The 19,534-nt window shown below is 42.3% G+C and overlaps 1 protein-coding gene across 3 annotated transcripts in view; it reads left to right on the plus strand.

Annotated features, from left to right (window-relative positions):
• Positions 1 to 690: 690 nt before the first annotated feature.
• The window catches only part of PELI1 (pellino E3 ubiquitin protein ligase 1), a 43,325-nt gene continuing 24,481 nt past the window's right edge, over positions 691 to 19,534 (plus strand). Inside the window, exon 1 of one of the 3 annotated variants that reach the window (XM_065739598.1) lies at positions 691 to 771. Coding sequence is in view for 2 of the 3 variants with exons in the window: in XM_065739595.1 (XP_065595667.1) it covers positions 12,249 to 12,303 (55 nt within the window). In the remaining variant the exon portion in view is untranslated. Of the gene's footprint in view, positions 772 to 12,138; positions 12,304 to 14,796; positions 14,821 to 19,534 lie in introns of those variants that run through there. The other 2 variants (XM_065739595.1, XM_065739596.1) reach the window with 2 other exon arrangements.

Below are 19,534 nucleotides of genomic sequence, written 5' to 3' on the forward strand. Positions count from 1 at the left end.
GCACAGTTTGCCCAGGGCAGTGGGCACAGTCCCAGTGCCAGAGCTCAGGGAGCACTGGGACAGTGTTCTCAGCCATTGGGTTTGAGCCATTGTTGGGAGCAGCTGAGGGAAGTGTGACTGTTCAGTCTGGAGAAGGAGAGGCTCAGGGAAGACCTTATGGCTCTCTATAACTCCCTAAAAGGAGGTTGTAGGGAGATGGAGGTTGGCCTTTTCTTCCAGGTAACAGCAATGTGAAGTGACGGCCTCAAGCTGCCCCAGGGGAGGTTCAGGTTGGGTATTGGGAAACATTTCTTCTCCAAAAGAGCAATGAGACATTGGCACAGTCTGCCCAGGGAGATGGTGAAGTCCTGAACACCCTGCAATCATTCAAGAACCATGGAGTTGTGGCGCTGAGAGATGTGGTCAGTGGGCACGGTGGGTTAGACATCCTTTCCAACCTTAATGCTTCTACGAGCCTAGGATGATATTAATTTGTACACCACACCTACACCCCCCCCTCACCCCACCACGATGGCACTACAACTCCCAGCATGCCCCACGCTCCAGGGCCGTGACCCCGCCCCCTCTCTAACCACGCCCCCTCTTTAGCCCCTCCCCCGCCGGTTGGGTACGCGAGCGCGCGGCGGCAGCCGACCCCGAGCGTGTGGCCGAGCGGCGGCTGCGAGCTGCGTCTGGAAGCGGTGTTGCTCAGCTCCGCTCAGCTCTCCGGCCGCGGAAGGCAGTTCCCCCCTCCCCCGGGCGCCTCTCGCCTCTTGCTGCCGCCTTCCTGCGGTAAGTCCCGCGCCCGCTGCGACGCGGCCCTGCGGCCGGTGGGGGGGGGAGGAAAGGAGAAAGGGGGGTGCAGCTCGGGGCCTGTCCCCCTTCCTCGCTTTGTGCTCCCGGCGGCGGGCGACCGGCTGCAGCCCTCTTGGCTTTGTTTTGTTTTGTTTTGTTGGTGGCCTTTTCTGTTGTTCCTCCCCCCTCCCCCCCCCCCCCCCCCCACGCTCTCTTTAATTCCTTTTTCCCCGTGCCTTTGTGCCGGTTGGTTGGCTTTCCGGGTGGTTTTGTTTCCTTCTCCCCGCTGCCGTCTCGGAGGGGATCGTCTCGCCGTGCGTGCAGCCTTTGTCACGGAGCGGCAGCCATCCTCGGGGAGGGGGGGGGGGGGGGTGTTGCTGGATATTAAAAAAAATATAAAAAATAAAATAATCACGCAATCTTTGGACTCCGGAGGCTTTGTCGAATCGGGGGCTCGTGGGGGTAATCCCCTTTACCCCGAGGGGAGGAAAGTGCGCGCTGAACTCGCGGCTGCATTGAGGCGCGCACGACACAAAGGGCTCCGGGTGCTCTGCTCCCCCCCCCATCCCGAGCCTGCTCCCCCATCATCACTGCCCTCGCCCCGCGGCGGGCTCTCTTGTATCGTTAAGCTGCTTTTTTTTTGGGGGGGGGGGGGGGGGGAATGCTTGCCCTGCGAGGCTTCTCGCGTGCCCTCCTCCCCCCTCGGCTCTTTGTGAGCGGCGCAACTTTCACCGCGTCGCTAAGGAATGCGGTTTCGGACGGAGCTAACAGCGCGGGGAGATCGTGTGCCGCCTCCGGGAGCCGCGGGCGGCATCGGAAAGGCTGGGGACGGGTTTCCAGCCGAGTGTTGCGCGTTATGGAGGCGAGCGGTGTGCTTGAAGCGGTTGTGTTTCACGCTGAGCGCTTGTTTGTGTATTGCGTTTTCACTCCTTCTACCCGAAAGCTGCGGTTTTCTGAGCTCTGCAAAACGCAGCTTCCAGAACCCGTACAAGCAGAAAGTAGTGGAGCTGTAGCGGCTCTGCTCTCTAGCCGTGCCTTTTATAGGCTGCTCGTTTGTTTTCGCTGGGGCTGCAAAGCCTCGAGAACGTGCTCCTTGGCAAGTAGAGTGCGTGGAGGCATCAGCCCTGGTTCCGCATCCCGGGAGCGATGGCTTTGTTTTTTCCATTCGGAATCTGCGCGGGGGGAGGCTGGGGGCAGAGGGCTGTTTCCGGTTTCTGTTCGGCAGCATTTCGTATTTCACGAAGGAGCAGCCGGATGACCTGTTGATGATGCGTCTTTCATTGCGTTTTACCCTGACAAACGAAGCCGCGTGAAGTCGAGACGAGGGCTTTCCCGAGTAGCCCAGCCGGGTTTCCATCTGGGATGAGTGGTGTGGTCTGTGCGGCTTTATGTCCTAGGCCAGCAGTTTCAAAGCAAGTAGCGTGGTGGCAAAGTTCACAAGTCTGCAGCAGACATCCCTTCCTGCTCTCCTCTACCCCCTGCTCGCAGGAAAAGCCTGGGTGGTAGGAAACCGAGCCAGCTCGCTGGGAAGTTAAGGCCTTTCTGTGCCCCATAAGGGAAGTATCCTAACTGCTTTTTGAGCTCTTATCTGCTTAGTGTGAATGGCCAGGCAGGAAGCTCCCGGAGCACGTCTTTGTTATGTTTAGGCATCTGCAGCAGTGCCTTAAGTTTAACTGCCTTCTGTTTTTAATGAACTAGACTTGTAAGAGCACCTCTGTTATGCTGAGTACAGGCTTGTACTTAATGAGTGTTTCGGTTCTTACTAAACAATGAAACTTATTTCTTAATGTGGCAGATCGTCACGCTATTGTTTTGTCTGAAATTAAAATTTCAAGTAACTACTTCTATTAACACAAATACTTAAGCTTTGTTTTAGTGTAAAATCTCTCCGTTATAGCCATCGTGTCTTTTGGTATTGGCTTCTATTAAGAAAACAGGCAGGGAAAACGGTGTTATTTCCCTTTGGGACTTGTAACTAGTGACTGCGTGACTGTAGATGCAAAGTAGAGCATCATCTGCTCGGAGCCAGTGATATTTAAACTCTTATCTATTTTGTAAGGAGCTAACCACAAGTATATTTTTGTATATAATATCTTCTTATACAAGATCTATAGAGCACAGGAAAACAGAGAACCTGAAACTTTGTAGATCCTGATCACGCTGTGAACTCTAGAAGGAAGAAAGCAGGTATTTCATGAAAAATGAAATCATCTTTAAGGGCACGCTTGTTAGCTGAGTTGGGCAGTTGATTTGGATCTCTTGAAGGATGTTAATAATTGAATGTACTTGTTGCTAGGCTGGTCGTTGCACATCTTGCTGATTAGGCCATAAAAGTTTTGACTGTAGGTGGCATTAAAAAGAAGTCCTCGGCTCTTGTGCTTCCAGACATTCATTCCTTAATCTTCAGATTCACAAGTGTGCTGACAAACTGTCAAAGGAAGTGACAGCAAAGAGATGGTGTAGGAAGTAGGTCAAGCACTGCTGAATACTGTTGAGATAGTTTCAGTGGAAAAAAAATAAGCGTGTCTCCATCTGATCTAGTTTCTGTTTCCTTTCAGTCTCCTGGTTATAGGAGTCACCAGTAAACCTTACGGTCCTACTGAAATGAACACTGTGTTCCTCATCAGGTATTTTGTCAAGATGGAAGGACTGGTGCTGAGGAAGGCAAAATAGCAGTTTAGTTCTGGTTCTCTGCAGCACTGGGCACTCATGGATTGCCAGCTGGGCAAAGCTTTTGTTTTACTGGAGGCCTTAGGCAGCTTGTGAAATGGATTTCCATTTGGGCTCCTTCACTCTGTGCTGCTGAGGTACTGCTGGGGGCATTCTGGAGCAATACTGTAGCATCATGGAGTGTTCTTTGCAGCCCTGCTGTTTGCTAGTGGATGTGACAATTGTCACAAGGAGCTAGAATGTTTCCTGTTCTAATTGTTGTCTGAATGCGAGTACTCAAAAACTCTTGAGTTTAAAAAGAAAAAAAAAAGAAATCTTTGGCATGCCAGGAGTCATCCTTAAATTACAGAAAAGCAAGCTTTGCCCTGTTGCTGCTGACAGCGTGATCTGCAGGAAAATTACCATCTTGCACTGGAAACTTGTTCTGATCCAAGTGTCCTGTATTTACACTGATTTGAAAGCAGTTATTACTTGTGTGAGGAGGAGGTGCTTCAGTGCTTGGCCAAGGTAGGTGCATGGCTTATTGGCTGCCTCCGTCAGCCCTCTGTCATGGCCTTCTGCTGACCCTTATCACACCTCTTGAAGCAGCAAACGTGATTAACTATTCAAATGACCTTTCTGCAGTGACTTTGAAGTCATGAGTGAATACAGAAAATATAGTGGTGTCTATCACAGCAAGCTGCTGAGGCCACCTTCAGATGTCTCTACAGGACAGTTCCACTGATTCTGTTGACCTCCCTCCACCGCTACCCTGTACTGAAGGTAGATGGTCACCTAGTTTCAGTGATGTGGTCATCTAGTTTCGATAAATGCTGTGGGGTACTTCTAAAGGATCTGAGCTCAAGTGTGAGCTAGTCAGCAGTTTGTTTGATTCAGCCTGGATGGAAGCATTTGGTTAAAGATTAATGGTATCCTCGGGTCCTTGTGATGTAGGAACGTGGTTTGGTTCATGAATAGGTAATAAAAGTTAATCTGTTGACCTTGTTTCTTAATCCATGGTGCTGAACTCAGTCATAGTTACTTGACTGCTATGCATGGTATGTTCTTACATAAATGCCTCAATTTTAGGCTAAAATCTCATGTACTCAAGAGCTGAGTGCACCACAAAGTTCGATCCATTTCTGTCTGCCATTTTGGGAGTGTTCTCTGTTACTGTTATAAGGTGTATGGCACTTGGCAGGGTAGGAGCCCCTGGCTCCATTGCTGCATTCCTCTAGGAGAGAGGATTTACTCACTTCATGCTCATCTTGCAGTACTTTCGTTCTTCACCAGCAGAATATGTTACGGAAGACTTTGGATATGTGTCATGCTGGCTCAAAATGTTGATCTCCCTTGATGTTGGCTATATGGCTATGTCAGCCAGATGTTTTCCTATGCTGACACTGTTTGCAGCAGATTAATTGCATACATGTGTTTTCAGAAGGGGCAAAAACATTCTTTTTGGAAGGCTTTTAGTAGTAGAGAGATTTGGGGCCAAAAGGTGTTGATCTGGCTATACTAGATAAGAGTAGGCTTGTGTATATATCAGTGGGGGCAAACACACCTTCTAATTGATGAAAGTTAATCAAAGTCTCAGATGTAGGCAAGCTTTTGTCAACCTGCTAGCTTACAAATAAAATACTTGGGCAGATAAATAATGATTGTTTTGGCAGAAAAGCTTTTGTTGCTAAATGCTGCATTACTATGTTTATTTAGCATTTGCTATAGCAGCTGAGGCTCTGATGTGGACAAATCTGTAGTGTAGTACAGACATGAACAGCAAGGAAGGTAATAAAAAACTGAAGTTAGACTCAGACTAGAAGAGATCTGTGGATTATTTTTTTTTAGGTAGGATGATTGGAGTAGCTACTAGAGAATGTGTTCTTATGTGTTGAGGTTTCAAGTAAATTGGATACATCAGAAATGTTTTCTAGATGTTTGCAAGGTATGGGATTGGAGCAAATTTGCTAAGATTTGCTGGGTGGTAGTATAGCAGAGCTAGGACTCCAGGAGGAAAAAAGGAAAATGCTGGCTAGCGAAAGTTGTTTTTAAGTAGACTGCTATCACTGGATTATTGCATCTTGTGCCTCTTGATTTACCTGCTTGCAGGTAAGAGAAGATAAGAGAACAAAACTGGTGGGACTGATATTTCTCTTCTGTAAGGAAGATTGTAAGATTTGCATTACAGCTGGTGAAGTTCAAGGCTTCTAAGAGTTTTCTGGAGGCAAAGCAAGAGCAAACTTGAATTTTATTCAAGTATCTCACCGTGACCTGTTTGCCAGTGCTCCTGCCCAATTGCTTGTCTGAATGAAGCAGGGAGTGACTGGGAAGTAGCGACTGCTGAGAGTTTCTCCTGCCATCTGCCAGTTCCTCTAGGAAGGTAACCCTGCAACCTGGGTCAACAGCATTAATGTTTTAGTTGTTCTTTATGTCAGGAGAGTCAGAGTGGCATCTCTGGCTTAGATCTACCATCAGTTCCTTCTGGTTTTGGTCATTGAGCAGTACAGGACTTGGTTTTAAAAACATGCAAACTGGAGTACTTCAGCTGTGTTTTATTTGTCCTAAGAAAATTTATCATGTATAATGATAAAAGTTGCCCCTGAAGAGCTCCTGTTTAAGAAGTCTCAAGGCTCCTTTTCTCTTAAATGTTAATATGTATACTGAAATTTTTTTAATGCTGTGTTGATATCCTTTTTGCTTATCTGAAGCAGTTGTACAAGTATTGTACTGCATTACAAGAATAAATATTGCCTAAATAGTGCTTTAATGCAAGATTCAACTGGGAGAGTTAAGTAATGGTTCTTCTGTCATATCATATAGCCCAAACTATTTATTTGGTATAAGGTTAGGGGAAAAAATCCAAAATGCATCTCATGTGGAGTCTTACTATCAAGTAATTCACTTCCTTTTAAAGAACTTGTTGCTCATTTTCCTTTTGTAATGCACCTCTTGGGATAAGCTGCTAATTCTAAAAATGTCAGTTCTGCCATTTTCTAGTAATATGTTTCTTTCTTTGTTTGCTTTTCTTTGCTTTTTCCCCAAGCTGCTTTAAGTACTCTGGGGCATGTTTAACATGTAGGAAAATAAATACACCTAGGTGTTTGATAAATGCATCACTTTGCTGTATTTTGTTCACTGCTGTGTTTCAAGACTAGCAGATGACTTTAAACTTCAGTTCTTAAGTAAGAGAGTACACAGAGGCCTTAGTTAATGTCAGGTGGTTTATGTTCTTGCTCTTTAGGTTGGCTTCTTTTTCCCGGGCTAGTGATCTGTTTTGAGTTCAGAGAAGAAAAATGAAGATGTCACTAATGATGTCAAAATCTTCTGAGAGAACAGTAAGAGTTCCTCACCTATGGGGAAATTGGAGCCATTGATTATCCAGTCGATACAGCCACTTCCATTTTCATAATCAAACCTTTAGTTTCATATTTGGGAATACTGTATTCAGAGATCCACAACAAACTGTGTGATGCTCACCTGTGGTGAGAGGGCACTGGGTGTCTGTGAGTGCCTTCTACACTGCACTAGTAGTGATGATCAAAAGTTGAATAGTTGGAGGGAAGAAGATAGAGATGGCATGTTTTTCAATTTGACTCTTAACACCTACCTTCAGTGCTATCTACTAGTGTGTTGGGGGAGTATTTGTTCAACATACCTTCTGCCTGGAGGTGGGGAGAGATCCAGTTCAAATTCTCTGGAGCTCAGGTGGGCAATCAGAAAAGACTTTCTTAAGAAGGAAAAGATCTGTCTTTTTCCTCACTTTTTCAGACAGGCAGTACTGCGAATTAGAAGGCCCCAAAGTATGCCTTTAGGTGTTCCACTTGATCTTTTTTCTTTCTCATGTGATAATTCTTAGGCAAATCTGTGCTCATAGTGCTGCCACATTAGATAAGAACTGCTCTTCTGGTCCCATCTGCTGGTCCTGCATCTTTTCAAATTAAATGCGCACATAATGGTGCACCTCATTCCTGGGACTGGCAGACCATGCTACAAGTTGTACTGCAGTGCATGTTACTGTCTGTAGACAGCTGATCTCTCCTTTGTGCTTGGATGACTTTCATAGCCAAGTCACCCCCTCTTGATTCCTGTGGTAGGTGGATCCATCGCTCTAGAATCTTTGTTCTCTGATCTTCTGTTAATAAGGTAATTACTATGCTGCTGATGGCCCACATCAATTCTTAGAGTGTTAATTTGGTGCTGTATGAGAAATAACTTTACAGTTGAGCTTTCTACTGTAAAGACATCCTGTTGGTGCCACAGGAGCTGCTGACTCCCAGTGAAGGTTTCTGAAGGCTGCTCAAGGTTATTGCAGGGGGCTGGAGTGTACTAAGGGCAGCAGTTGTGTTTCTTGCTTTCTTTTGGAAGAAGAGACAATGCAGTGTTTTGTTGAGGTGGTCAACCACCCGCTGAAGCTGAGGATTTTAACTTGATCTTGCAAGCAGGTAATCGCACGGGTAGCTTTGTTATTTTCTGTGCACGTGTGCATATCTTTCTGGTCAATGTGTGGCTAGTTTTGTTAGCTTTACCCAGGGGCTGTGTTGAGTAGCAGATGTGAACATAGAGTAGGTCCTTGTGCTTGTTGCTGTTGGCTGAGTGCAGTGCTGGGATGTGGGAGCTTAGGGGGATAGCAGCTGCTTTTCAATTCCTATGCCAACTGTGTGTTTGCACTTTTTGATTTTTCCTCACTTCAATAACTATTTACCATGTAATTGTTCGGTGAGCTATGCGTAGTGAGCAATGGAAACTCCTACCTGTCCAGGAAAAGCATTAGAAGCATTTTTTTTCCTGCAGTCTTTAATGTAATGTAGGTAGGAGTGTATTGGAGTTGGCAATATCTAAACAGGAACAGAGATTTGAGTGTGATCCAGAAGATAAGGGGAAGGTATGCTTTTACCTTAAAGCTCTGAGGGACCAGTCAAAGGGAGAAGTGAAGAGCTTGCTTATCGTGTTATTTAAGCATGTGTAATGAACATCTGGTGTTTTTCAGTCTCTTAAGAGTCCACAATAACAAGTGCTGTAGGCCTGCTATCGTACTAGCATAATGAAAAAACAGTAACAATCAGATCTACCTGGCTCATTCATTCCATATTTCAAAACATCAGCTGTTAATAAATAGCAGTTTTAAAGATCCAGATAGTACTTGGTTTATGTGTAGAGATGGCTGAAATTTTCCTCCCTGCCTTGCTCTGAGCAATGTCAGTCATGGAGTGGTGTGCTTTTCTCCTGCTCCCCAGTACATGTCTGCAGCCAGGGGTGGGGTTGAGGCCCTTCTGTGAAAGCATGGGAGGGGTACATTCCCTTCCAGATCCCAGGGAGGTGTGGGGGGAGGGACATGTAAGCTGTTCCTAATGCAATAACAGAAAACCTAATCAAGAGTTGTGCTCCACTGTGCTATCCAACTAGGAGCTCAGTGTTCTTTTTCCTGTGTTAGATATGCAAAGTTGGGGGAAGGAATTTGTGAAGGTGGTGTCTTCAAAGCCCCAGATGGATGCTAGGCTTATATCCTTGCTTTCATTTTGATAAAAGAAACCCACAAGTGTGGTGATGCTTGATTTGTTGATATTTGGAGGCTGCTATAGAAATGCAAATTAGCATTAGGTCCCTGATCAAAACTTGCTCAGCTCTGGGGTGTGTAAACTAATGAAGTACCAATACGCATGAACCTGGGTGAATAAACTGATAGCACAGCATGAGTTCCCAAAGTTCACACTTCTCATTTCTTCTGCTTCTACTTTGTCATGTGCTGTGTGACCAAGGAGCAGGTACAGAACTTGCCTGAGCCTCAACTCCAGTGCTTAGGAGGAAAGCACAGTGCCCTCTAGTATGAGGAATTCACAGTATCTGTTTGTAACCTTTGTCACAAGTGGAACAAATTATAAAATGATAAATGCAGTTTCCTTGCCAATCAGCACATACTCAATTTCACAAAGCATGCCAATTAGATTTAATACAAATGTTCCCTCGCAGAGATCACCTTGATTTAATTTTTTTTCAGATGCATGAAGTAGAAATGGTCTGAGGCTTTCTGTTTGTCCCTTAAAGACTGCTATATTTCTAGCTCTTGGCAGATGTTGCCTACAAGTACTTCATGTTCCATTGGGTTTATGCCAAATTTAATGTACTGTGTGTACTGAAAGCATTAAAACCAAAGTGACTTTAGTTTTAGATTTTCCAACTACCGTTATTGATATTTCTTAGATCTGTTCCATCCAACCGATCAGTTTAATTTCTTTTCCCCTTTGGAGTCTGGGGAAGGATCTTGACAGTATTTATTTGCTTGCCTCTGGACTACTGAAGTGAGTGAGAGCCATGGATCAGGCATCTCTGCAGTGGCCAGACTCTCTGTTTATAGGAGCTAAATCAGCACACTGAAATATTTTTGAACTCCTGACTTTAGCAGTGACTGGTATGCTGTGAGTAAGGATAATGTTATAAACAAAGTCCTTCAGCTGTTTTTCAAGAAACCTGGATTTGGTAAAAAATAAAAAATAAAAAAAAAATCTGAGGCAGGAAAGGACTGTTAGAATCAGGTAGTCTTTGTCCATACAGTACCAAAAATTGTCTCTTATCTTGCAGTGCTTGTATGCTGTACAGATTCAAGCCTGTGAGGTGTTAGACTCGGAAGTTACAAAAGAAAAGAGATAGGGGAGAGAAACAGTGCAAGAAGTTGTGGTAGGTAGACGAGGAAGGAAATAACTGGGGGAAAGAATGGGGCACGGTGCAAAACAGCCAACCAGCGTGGCTTGGTTTCTTCATAGTGCCACAGTCATCAGGTCTGCTGATCCCTGCCTGACAGCTGTGTCTGTTGGCTTCATATTTTGGCTGTTCATCTTTTATTTTCAACCCTCAGGGCCAAGTAGCTGCACATAAGCATGGCTTCTGGCCAGGTGGCTCATTGCCCTCAGAGCAAAGCAGGATTCCCTTCTATTATGCTGATGTGGAAGAGCACAGCATTCAGCAGAGCCTGGTGTTTTTCCCCCTCCCCCTCTTACTAGTTTTCCTGTGCCTCTTATTATTAAATGCTGGTCTGTTCTTGCAACTGCACCTTCTGTTAGTGCTGCAAGAATAAAGTTTGCTTAGTTCTTCAAAGCCACGCATGAAACTGGGAATAGAGGGAAGGGTCTGCTGTTGCAGAGAGATTTGAAATCTCAAGGAGTTCTGTGTTTCCAATTAATAGTCGACATATGTGGGAATTACTAGTTAGCCATCCTGGCACCTAGTGGTTTTTGTTAGGCCTAACTTCTTTGCCTAATTTCAGTTGTCTGGTCTTCAGGGGCAGCTTATAGTTCACTCCCTGGTCCCAGAACCCCAGGCGTAGCGAAGACGAAGACTGTAACAGAAAAATTGTTCTATAGAAAAATGTACAATAAATGACTAAAAAGAGTTATTGCAAATCTGCTTTTGTATCCAAGACCAAGTTAAAAGTTTTTAGTTTATTGCAGCTACTGTGCTTATTTTCAAGCTAATTTTCAAACTTTCTTCATACAAACTGAAAATTAACTCCTTTTGCATGTTGATAGGGTTCTTGTTGTACTAAACTGTCTTTTTGCAGATGAACTTAGCTTTTGTTACATGAAGGAACAAAGCAAGTTGAATAAAAGGGTGCGTATAAAGAAAACAAGAATCAGCTCCAAGGTGAAGAATAGGAGTGGCTATGTTTCCTTGTTTTTTCAAGGTTAAACACAGCTTTCAAGTACTGCTGAAGATCAAACTGTTTCCTGTCAATCTCTCTATTAGTGCATTCATTAAAAAAAAACACTGTACAGTAATTTTGTTCTTTTCTGGAAATGAACATGTAGTCATCTACATCAAGTTCTCTATTTCTGTCCTGCGTTTGCAGGCCCATACGTGGAATGTAGTGAAACCAATGGAGGAGTAGGTCTGGACCTCAGTCTGTGAACACCATAACATGGCTTTGTGAAAATGTCTAAGTGCTGCTTTTGCAGACAGTGGTACTTCATGCTGTCTTGAAATTGTTGAACCACAGGTTGAAATTCTGCTGTAGGTCAGTGGTAACCTAGTGCAGGCATTCCTACAGGTCATGAGAATAGGTGATAAGTTATAGTTCTGTGGTGCAGTGTTTCTGTCTTTGCACACAAGGCTTGTATCTCTGTACTAGTGACCAGGTTCCCAAAGAATAGAAGCTGTTTTGGAAGGGATCTCACAAGGGCTAGTCCAGCCCCTTCTGTTCCCACTGCTCAAAGCAGTTTGGAGTTAAAGGCAGCACTTTCATCTTTTTATTTTGAATAGTCTTGATCAGCATACAAACAGCATGCCATGTCCGCTGGCATTACTGTCAGTCTCCTGTGAATGTATAACTTGGAATTACTCAGTATCGTTCCAGAATTGTTTCGTTTCTGTAAGTCTTGAGCATGCCTGAACAGATGATTGGTATGAGTTCACTGATAAGTTTCTAACAGTTGAGTGTTTGAGTTGCTGTGCGCTAGTAGTATCGATTGGGCACAGAGCATGTGCCATATTCAAAGACTTGTTATTAACAGAAGGATTCCTTTTCTCAAAAAGTTTTTGTTCAGATGCTGAGCCAACATTGATACATCTCTGCAAACCCATCCTTCTTTACAGTGGCTGGAGCAACAGGTAGATTTCCTGGCTCTGCCTCCTCCAGCTGACTGTTCTCAATTGGTGATGCTATCTGTTTGGTGCTAACGTGGATGGGGCTTAACCATATGGTCTCACTCTCACTTTCTCTCGCAGTGTTGAAAAATCTTGTCCTGTCTACACTAGCAGCTAACTGATCTGCACCCATTGTTGACAGCCACCATCATCAGCAGGTCATTTTCCCTCTGCAAGCCTGGCTTTTGGTTATGTATCGTAAATCCAAGTGGAAGTGCGGTTACAATCTTGCGGTTCTTGGACACGGTGAGTTTACATCTGCACAGTTGTTCTAAGAGAGCAAATGTTACTTCTTGCATCTGAACTTCCATAGGTGAAAATCTTGTACAGAAAGTTAGGCAACTAAATCTAACAAAATTATCTACGTTCCCTTAAAATATACCTTTTATTTAGCTCTTCAGATTTTAAGATTACTTGCTGGAAGTACAAGTGTAGAACAATATGAACTATTAGTGCTGTCTTGCTGTTACTGTCCATAACTGTGTTTGTTCTCTAAGCACTGTCTTTTTAAAGTGGGTGGAAAAGAAATGATTTAAGTTGTTCGTGACTGTGTCTCCTTCCAGCAACTGTCCCAGCTTTTATAAAACTGCTGATGAAATAAGAGATATGGCTTGGTAGAGCTTAACAGCCACATTTTCTCATGCCTTAATGTTGAATTTCCTCTGAAGGCTATTTCCAGAGGCTCTGAGCTGGTATAATATTGCAGTGCCTGCTGAGTGTGATGTCTTGCTTCTCCCTCTTGTCTCCCTGGCCTGGGTGCACAAAGCCCCACTCCTGGGCTCCAAGTTGTGCAGCCTTGCACACTTCTTTGCTCTGGATCTGCTGACCAGAACTTTCCAGCGAGGAAATGTTTCTCACGAACTTCACGGAAGACTCCTGCGATTAAATTCCTTCCTCAGGGGTTCAGGGAGCTGAACCTGAAGTTTTGTTATTAGTCTGATGATATACCCTTTTGATGTGGTAGGCTTAAAATGCTTGTTTTGCTTTTAGTAGCTTAATGTCACTGTATGTTTGTGGCTCACTTTTTTTTTCCACCTTGTTACTTTTTGGACAACTGCTGCTGCCTCATTATTGCTTGCACAGAAGTAATAAAGGGGTGCTGTGAGAACATCATCTTTTTCTTGCTTAGACCAGCTTTGATAGCAAAACTAAGTCTAGTGAAAATGAGAATACAAGCTCAAATCCAATGGGTGTGATTAATAACATGAAAACCTGGCATATGACTTTGAGAATGTTTACAGTTTTACCTTGTATCTTGGGAGATCAGAGCCAATAGGCATGAGATGGTAATCATAATGATGTTTTTCACGATCAAAAGTAGTATGTCAGTGGCTGCTATTTTAATTTAAACTGACAAAATCCTAATGCTGGATATGATCAGTCAGTATAGGTGGTGACCAGCCTGGAACACTTAAAGCATAGAAAACTGAACTTCATGTTTCATTTTTTCAAACAAATTGGACTAGATTAATGCTGAATAGTTCTTCTAGTTTCAGGTCAGCTCTGTATTCCACCTTGCCTCTGTTTTCTTTCAAGTTTCTCTCACAAGTGAATTTTTATTTCAGAATTACTGAACAGTGCTGCTCTGTTTGAAAGGGGAGCTTGTCAGATAATACAGTATGATCTAGAGCTTTAAAATAATGTGGCTAGTACAGCTTTCTTTTATTCTTTCAAAAGTTTCATCTGTTAATAAAGAAACTGTCTCTAATGAGATGGACTGGGTCAGAGAGTTTTTAAGGTGTTCAAGTACTTGCATGTAAGCCAATATACTTGCAACAAACTTAGCAAGTGTCTGCTTCCTTAAGAGCTGTGAAATACTGTTGTTAGTGAAGCTGGTTGTTCAAGAATGTCAGATTCCTGGTTTCTGAGTGCTTCATCTCTTCAGTCAAGTAGTGCACAACTGAGGTACTGTAGCTGGCACTGAGTGTTGTCTCTGATTGCACTGTAACCATCCTGAATGTCTGAGGCTTATCCGAAATCAGAGCGATGAATTAAATTACGTGTTCAGCCCAGATCTGCTCTAGTACAGTCTTGCTTAGGTAGGCTGATAGTGATCTTGCTTATGCTAGTTAATTTGGCTGGCTCCAATGGAGTCGAATACTTTATAGCACCTAGGTAATAAGTAGGACTTGGATATCAGGTTTGGTGAGGTGACCAGGCAGGTGAACAAGAGCAGAAGTAGCAGTCTTATTCCTTTTCCTTGCTAAGTATGCTTTTACTTTTTGTTGGTGTAATAAACTGAGAAACAAAGTCCTGCTGCTCAGTTCAACTGATTGTTTGCAGATGAGCTGCAAACCTCAGTTTTACTTCTGTAAAACATCGTGAAGGCTTAATGTAATAACACAAAGAGAGAAATAACTCAGTCTGTTGCTACATTGCTGTGCCAAGAAATAATCTTCCCTCTCTGACCAGTTCTGTAGCTGTTCCAGCCATGGTATGATATAGTTTTGCTTTCTTAACAATGGCTTTATTTAGATTATCCTTTTAACTGATGGTTTTGGCATGCTTTAAAAAAACATCCTTAAGAGGATCTTGCTGCATTATTCTGCTTCGACTAAACTTAAAGACTGCATATATTTATTAAAATTTAATGGGCAAACCTTCATTTGTGCTACAGTAAAAGCCATATCTAAAGCATGTTGAGTTTGTAGGCAGTTATTCAGAAGGCTGAAGCTTTGTCAGAGGGCACATCTTCTGTATGTTGGAATCGTTTCAGGTTATTCTTTGCTTTTCTGGTTGGAATGAGTTTCCACATTGTTTTTGGTTGGTAGGAAAACTTCCCTTGTTGTCTTTGCTGACTGTTAGCTGCTGCTTCCATGGGAATTCCAACTGTATTGATGCTGCTTTGCATTAGGTTCTCTACTATGTTTTCTTCATCTTTATATTTAAACTTTTGTTTTTACAAGTAAGTATATGCAGAAGACTGACAGATTTATATGGGCATAGCCATACAGCTTTGGTGATGCAGTTGGCAGCTTTTTTTTCTTTTCTCATCCAATTTTTACTTTTCAGGTAAACTTCTATGTAAATATTTGTTTGAATAAGCATTTTTTTCTCATTTCTAATATGAGATAGGTACTCTGACTTAGATTTTGAAATGTGATAAAAGTAGTACAGCTGTATATAATGTCTCTAAGTTCTTTCACACCGCTATTAAAGCATAATTTCAAGGTAATCTAGAGTTGCAAATTGGTTTTAGAGCAAAGACTTCGAAGAAAACACTATATTCTAATATTTGCCCCTTCTTGGTTTTTTTTTAATAATTTAAAATGAAATACCTCTCTTACAAACAGTAAACAAGACTTGATGGTGCTACTAATAAATAAACTAATAATTGGAGCTGATACTTGATGTTGGTTCTGTAATGTTCCTTAGCATAGGTGTTATTTCTGAATTGTTTGGTGCCCTGCTGATCTGGCTTCTTTTTGTCCCAGCAGTGTTGTGTACAGGCAAGAACTATGGAGTATAAACAAAGCTAGAGGAGGCTTAGCTTGTGACAGTACTGTATTTATTTGTGTGGTTTAGAGTTTGTGTCTGGGACACGTAATTCACACACTTCCATCAGTAAAATGCTGAAAGTGCGGAATGACTTCAGACTTTCAAGTGCAACAGTGACTGCAAAACCAGAGAAACTCTTCTCTTTCCTTTGTTTAGAGAAGATACATTACTTTTACAGCTTGTTTTGAGGTTGCCAAGGCCAGGCTGAGTGTGCTTGATAGTTTGTTTTTTGGCATTGTTTAACTTCTAAATAAAATGCCTGCCACTAAGTTGCATGGAGGCAGTGCGTGCTTGCTGCAAAGGCAGCACCTTATTTTATTAGTGAGAGCAGCTCTTCAGGCTCACTAACTGGGAGCCTTTGTCCCACTTGGACAAACTTTGAACTCATGAACTCATTCTAGTTCTTAGCATCAAATTGATTTTGCTGGCTTTGCTGTATTAGTAGCTCCCTGGTTTGTTTGCTACATCTGTTGTATAGTTAATTACCTGAACGGACTTGCTTTAATGTTTTTCTGACTGGTTTCACGTTGGTCTAGGAGCTCAAATGTGGTCAGGCATCTCAGCAAAGTTTGGGTAGTGACTTCCTAACACATGCAGACTTGGCTGCTATGGCAGTTTGTACCTCTGCCACTCAGTGCTCTGTTTCTCTGAGCATGGTTGATGTAGGGCATTCCCAAAGTAGCAGAGTAACTAATAAAGCTTGTAAACTGAATGTGAGCAAGACTTCTGCAAACCTTTACAAGCATGTGACTGAAGCACTGGTGTGCTCAGTGTGAACAGCTGTTAGTCATTTGGAGAGAAATTCGTGAACAATGTCAGTCCTGAGGGGGCTGGTCTGTCCTGAAGAACTTGCAAAGTGTTATTTCTGAGGAGCCAGGTTTTTGGCAATGAATCAGCCTGTACTTAAACAGATGGTTATTAAAAGACAAGTGAAATAACTCTTCCATACTAAAAATGCAAGTGCTTGAAAAGCAGGACTTAAGTTTCTTTGGTGCACAGAAGTACACTTGAGGACAGATACCCAAACAGTAACGTGTTAGATGTTGATGTGAACATCTGAAGTGCATGCACGGAGTCGAAGTTGAGTCTTTTTTCAAGTCTCAAGGTTCAGTAAGGAAGAAGTCTGTACTATATGAACAACTCTGTCTGGTTTGTAAGTGACCGCTTGCTGTAAATCATACAAAATTATTTTCAAACTGTGTAAAGTACTGCTGTGTCCACTGTTAAAAATGACCTAGCCAAATTACTGTCAAAACTGCAACTCTTTGTGACTGTGCTCTTTTTAGGATGTTTGCCCAGCAGTGCTGCCTGAATGCAAAGGCTTTTCTGTGAGAGAATGAGTAATTGTGTACTGCTTAAAGCCTGCCTCTGAAGAAACACACATATCTTGTAAAACCAAAGCCATTGCTAGACACGAGTTTGCCATTGTAAGGTAATTTTCATGTCTGAAAAATGCATGAAAAGGTGAAGATATGTGGATTTTCTTTCATATACGAGCACCTTCCTTACTTACTGGTAGAACTAAGAAGAGTCAAACTTCTCTCTTGCTAGTGTAATTTCATTAGTGTGTGTGACACGACTGGCCATCCTTGTAAAAGCCAAGGGCAGGCCATGAAACTACCTGCTGAATGGTTAGATGCTATGAGTGCACACTAACTACTGCTGAAAAGTAACCCTGTGACCCTCACTATTCCTACACTTTCCCAATTTAAAATCTCTTGTCTCTGTATGTTAGGTTTTTCTGGTTTTTGTCTTTCTCAGCAATGCACTCAAAGACCGCAGAAAATACTAGAGGTTGTTGAGAGCATGCTGATTTTAGAGAAGACAAAACAAAAACATGCCACTGTTCTTGGTGCTTCTGAAGGGCAGGTATTACATGACCCACACACTTGAAAATATTTTGCTTTCTGAGTACTTACTGGGGAGTGTGCTAACTCGAAAAGAAAGCACTTGCCCTATTCATCTGGATAGTTTCTTTTCTTTGAGGGTGACATTTTTTTAATGTAGACAGCAAATAGTAAACTTATGTTATAGTTGAAAGCTTCAAGGTATCTCCATGTTCAGGCATTAAACATAACTGAAAGCTATACTGTCAGGTGAAATCACTTGTAGAAGTATGACTTCTGATCTTTTTGCTTTAGTCATTCTGTTTTTTTATGAGTGCATCATAGTACCAGAAGTTTGTTGTGAAAAGACTGCATGTAGTACTTTAATGATAGTGTTTTCACTGAGTTTTTGATGAGGCCACAGCTATTTCCACTGTGCCAGCATTGCTGTAATAATATTTTTTCTTTTGAAATTTCAGGAAAATGCTTGTTCTTCTGCCTTCTGTCTCTCCATGAATTTGTGCTTGAACTGTTGCTACACAGAGTAGCAGAAAAGAGTCAAGAGCACTGTCAGCTCTTGTTTTGCACATGCAGACAGAACACTGCATTCCTGTCTCAACCAGAGAGTAAAATTTAGGGAAGGCATCCCACTGACTTCTTACCACTACTTGAGAATGACCTGTGCATTGCTAAGTGTTAGTGCCTATGTAGAGGTGAACAAATGGCTTTTGCATCCTCTCGAGTTCAACTGTCTGTTTATTTTTATAAACAGCAAACCTCTTAGACAAATTGGATTAGAAGTGTAGGAAGTAAAGTATTGCTTCTTTTTAAATATAGATAAGGAGGGAAAAAATGTATTATCAAATAGCATGAGGTGTTTTTTTTTCTCTGAGCCATTACAATGTGGGAACTGGTAAGTGATCCAAGGAAACATGAGGAGGTGGAGAAATTTGAAGCTTGGTCTGTTTGTATTGCTGACTGTAGAAGGATAGCAACGTGAAAAGTTTGCAAGAAGTTAGTTTTGTGTTTATGTATACCTATAAGTATTAGCATAGAAACTGCCTAACCTTATTCAACAAGAGACTGCTTTTAATGTGTTTGTAGATATTTCAATATAGCTTTATTAGAAACTTATGTGCAAAGAAATCAATTCTTTTCTCTTGAATCCTTGCTTAATGTATCCTTTCTTCTGCACCTGATCTCTATGTCACGATTTAAAATATTCCAAGTAAGACATACTAGAATGTCAGGAATATGGGAAACAGCCTGATTAGCATTTTAACTTGTGTATGGGGCTGCAGTATGTTCTATCAGGCCACTATAAAACATTGAAGCTGGACTTGCAGAGAGTAGGCAGACCTCTGACATCTATCCAGAGGTATGTAGGTCATACGCTCTCATATGTAAATGCTGGAGGTGATATGTTTAGAAAGGAACATGATTTGTACCTTACATGAAGGCTGTTTGAAGCTTAAAGATAAGAGAATGAGGAATAGAGTAAGATGGTATGCTAATTGGTTGTAAGTTAACAAATATTCATGCATGAACTATAGACTATGGACATTCTTGTGCAAGATGGGGATTATCCAATGTGTCTGTTTTTGTTGTTTGTTTTACTGGAACAGCACTTGAACTTACAGTTGAAATGGTGAGTGTCAGGAGTGTAATAATATAGTGATAAGAAGTTAAGAAAAAAGCAGAGGGAAGCTGTTGGATGAACTTGGCTTTCATACTTCACAACTTCTCAAAGCGAGAAAGTCCATGCCTTGTTTTAAGGTAGTTATTTGTGTAATGTGGGAGTTGAATAGAAACTGTACTGAATAGTTTTTTAACTTTGTCCTTTGTAAGGTTCTTTTCCTGGAAAGTGAGTTTGGAGAGTCAGCATCTCATAGCTGAATTTCTATGACTGAATACCTTTGTCCTTTTTTAGTCTATATGAAATGTTGGGGTTTTTTCATACTAAAAGTGAAGCAAAGATGCATGAACAGTTCTAGCAACAGGCTCTTTTAACTTTCTCTGAAGAAGTCTCCAATCAAACAATCTCACTCTGTGGGAATGAAAACTTTCAGGTAGTGCAGGTTCAGCTAGTTCTGCTAGCAGGTACCTTACAGTTTTGCAAGCAGGAAAAATGCATCATGGAAATGGGACTCTGT

This window comes from Cyrtonyx montezumae, unplaced genomic scaffold (assembly GCF_038088225.1).
Source record: "Cyrtonyx montezumae isolate F1298 unplaced genomic scaffold, pur_monq_1.0 scaffold_24, whole genome shotgun sequence".
Classification (NCBI taxonomy): Eukaryota; Metazoa; Chordata; class Aves; order Galliformes; family Odontophoridae; genus Cyrtonyx; species Cyrtonyx montezumae.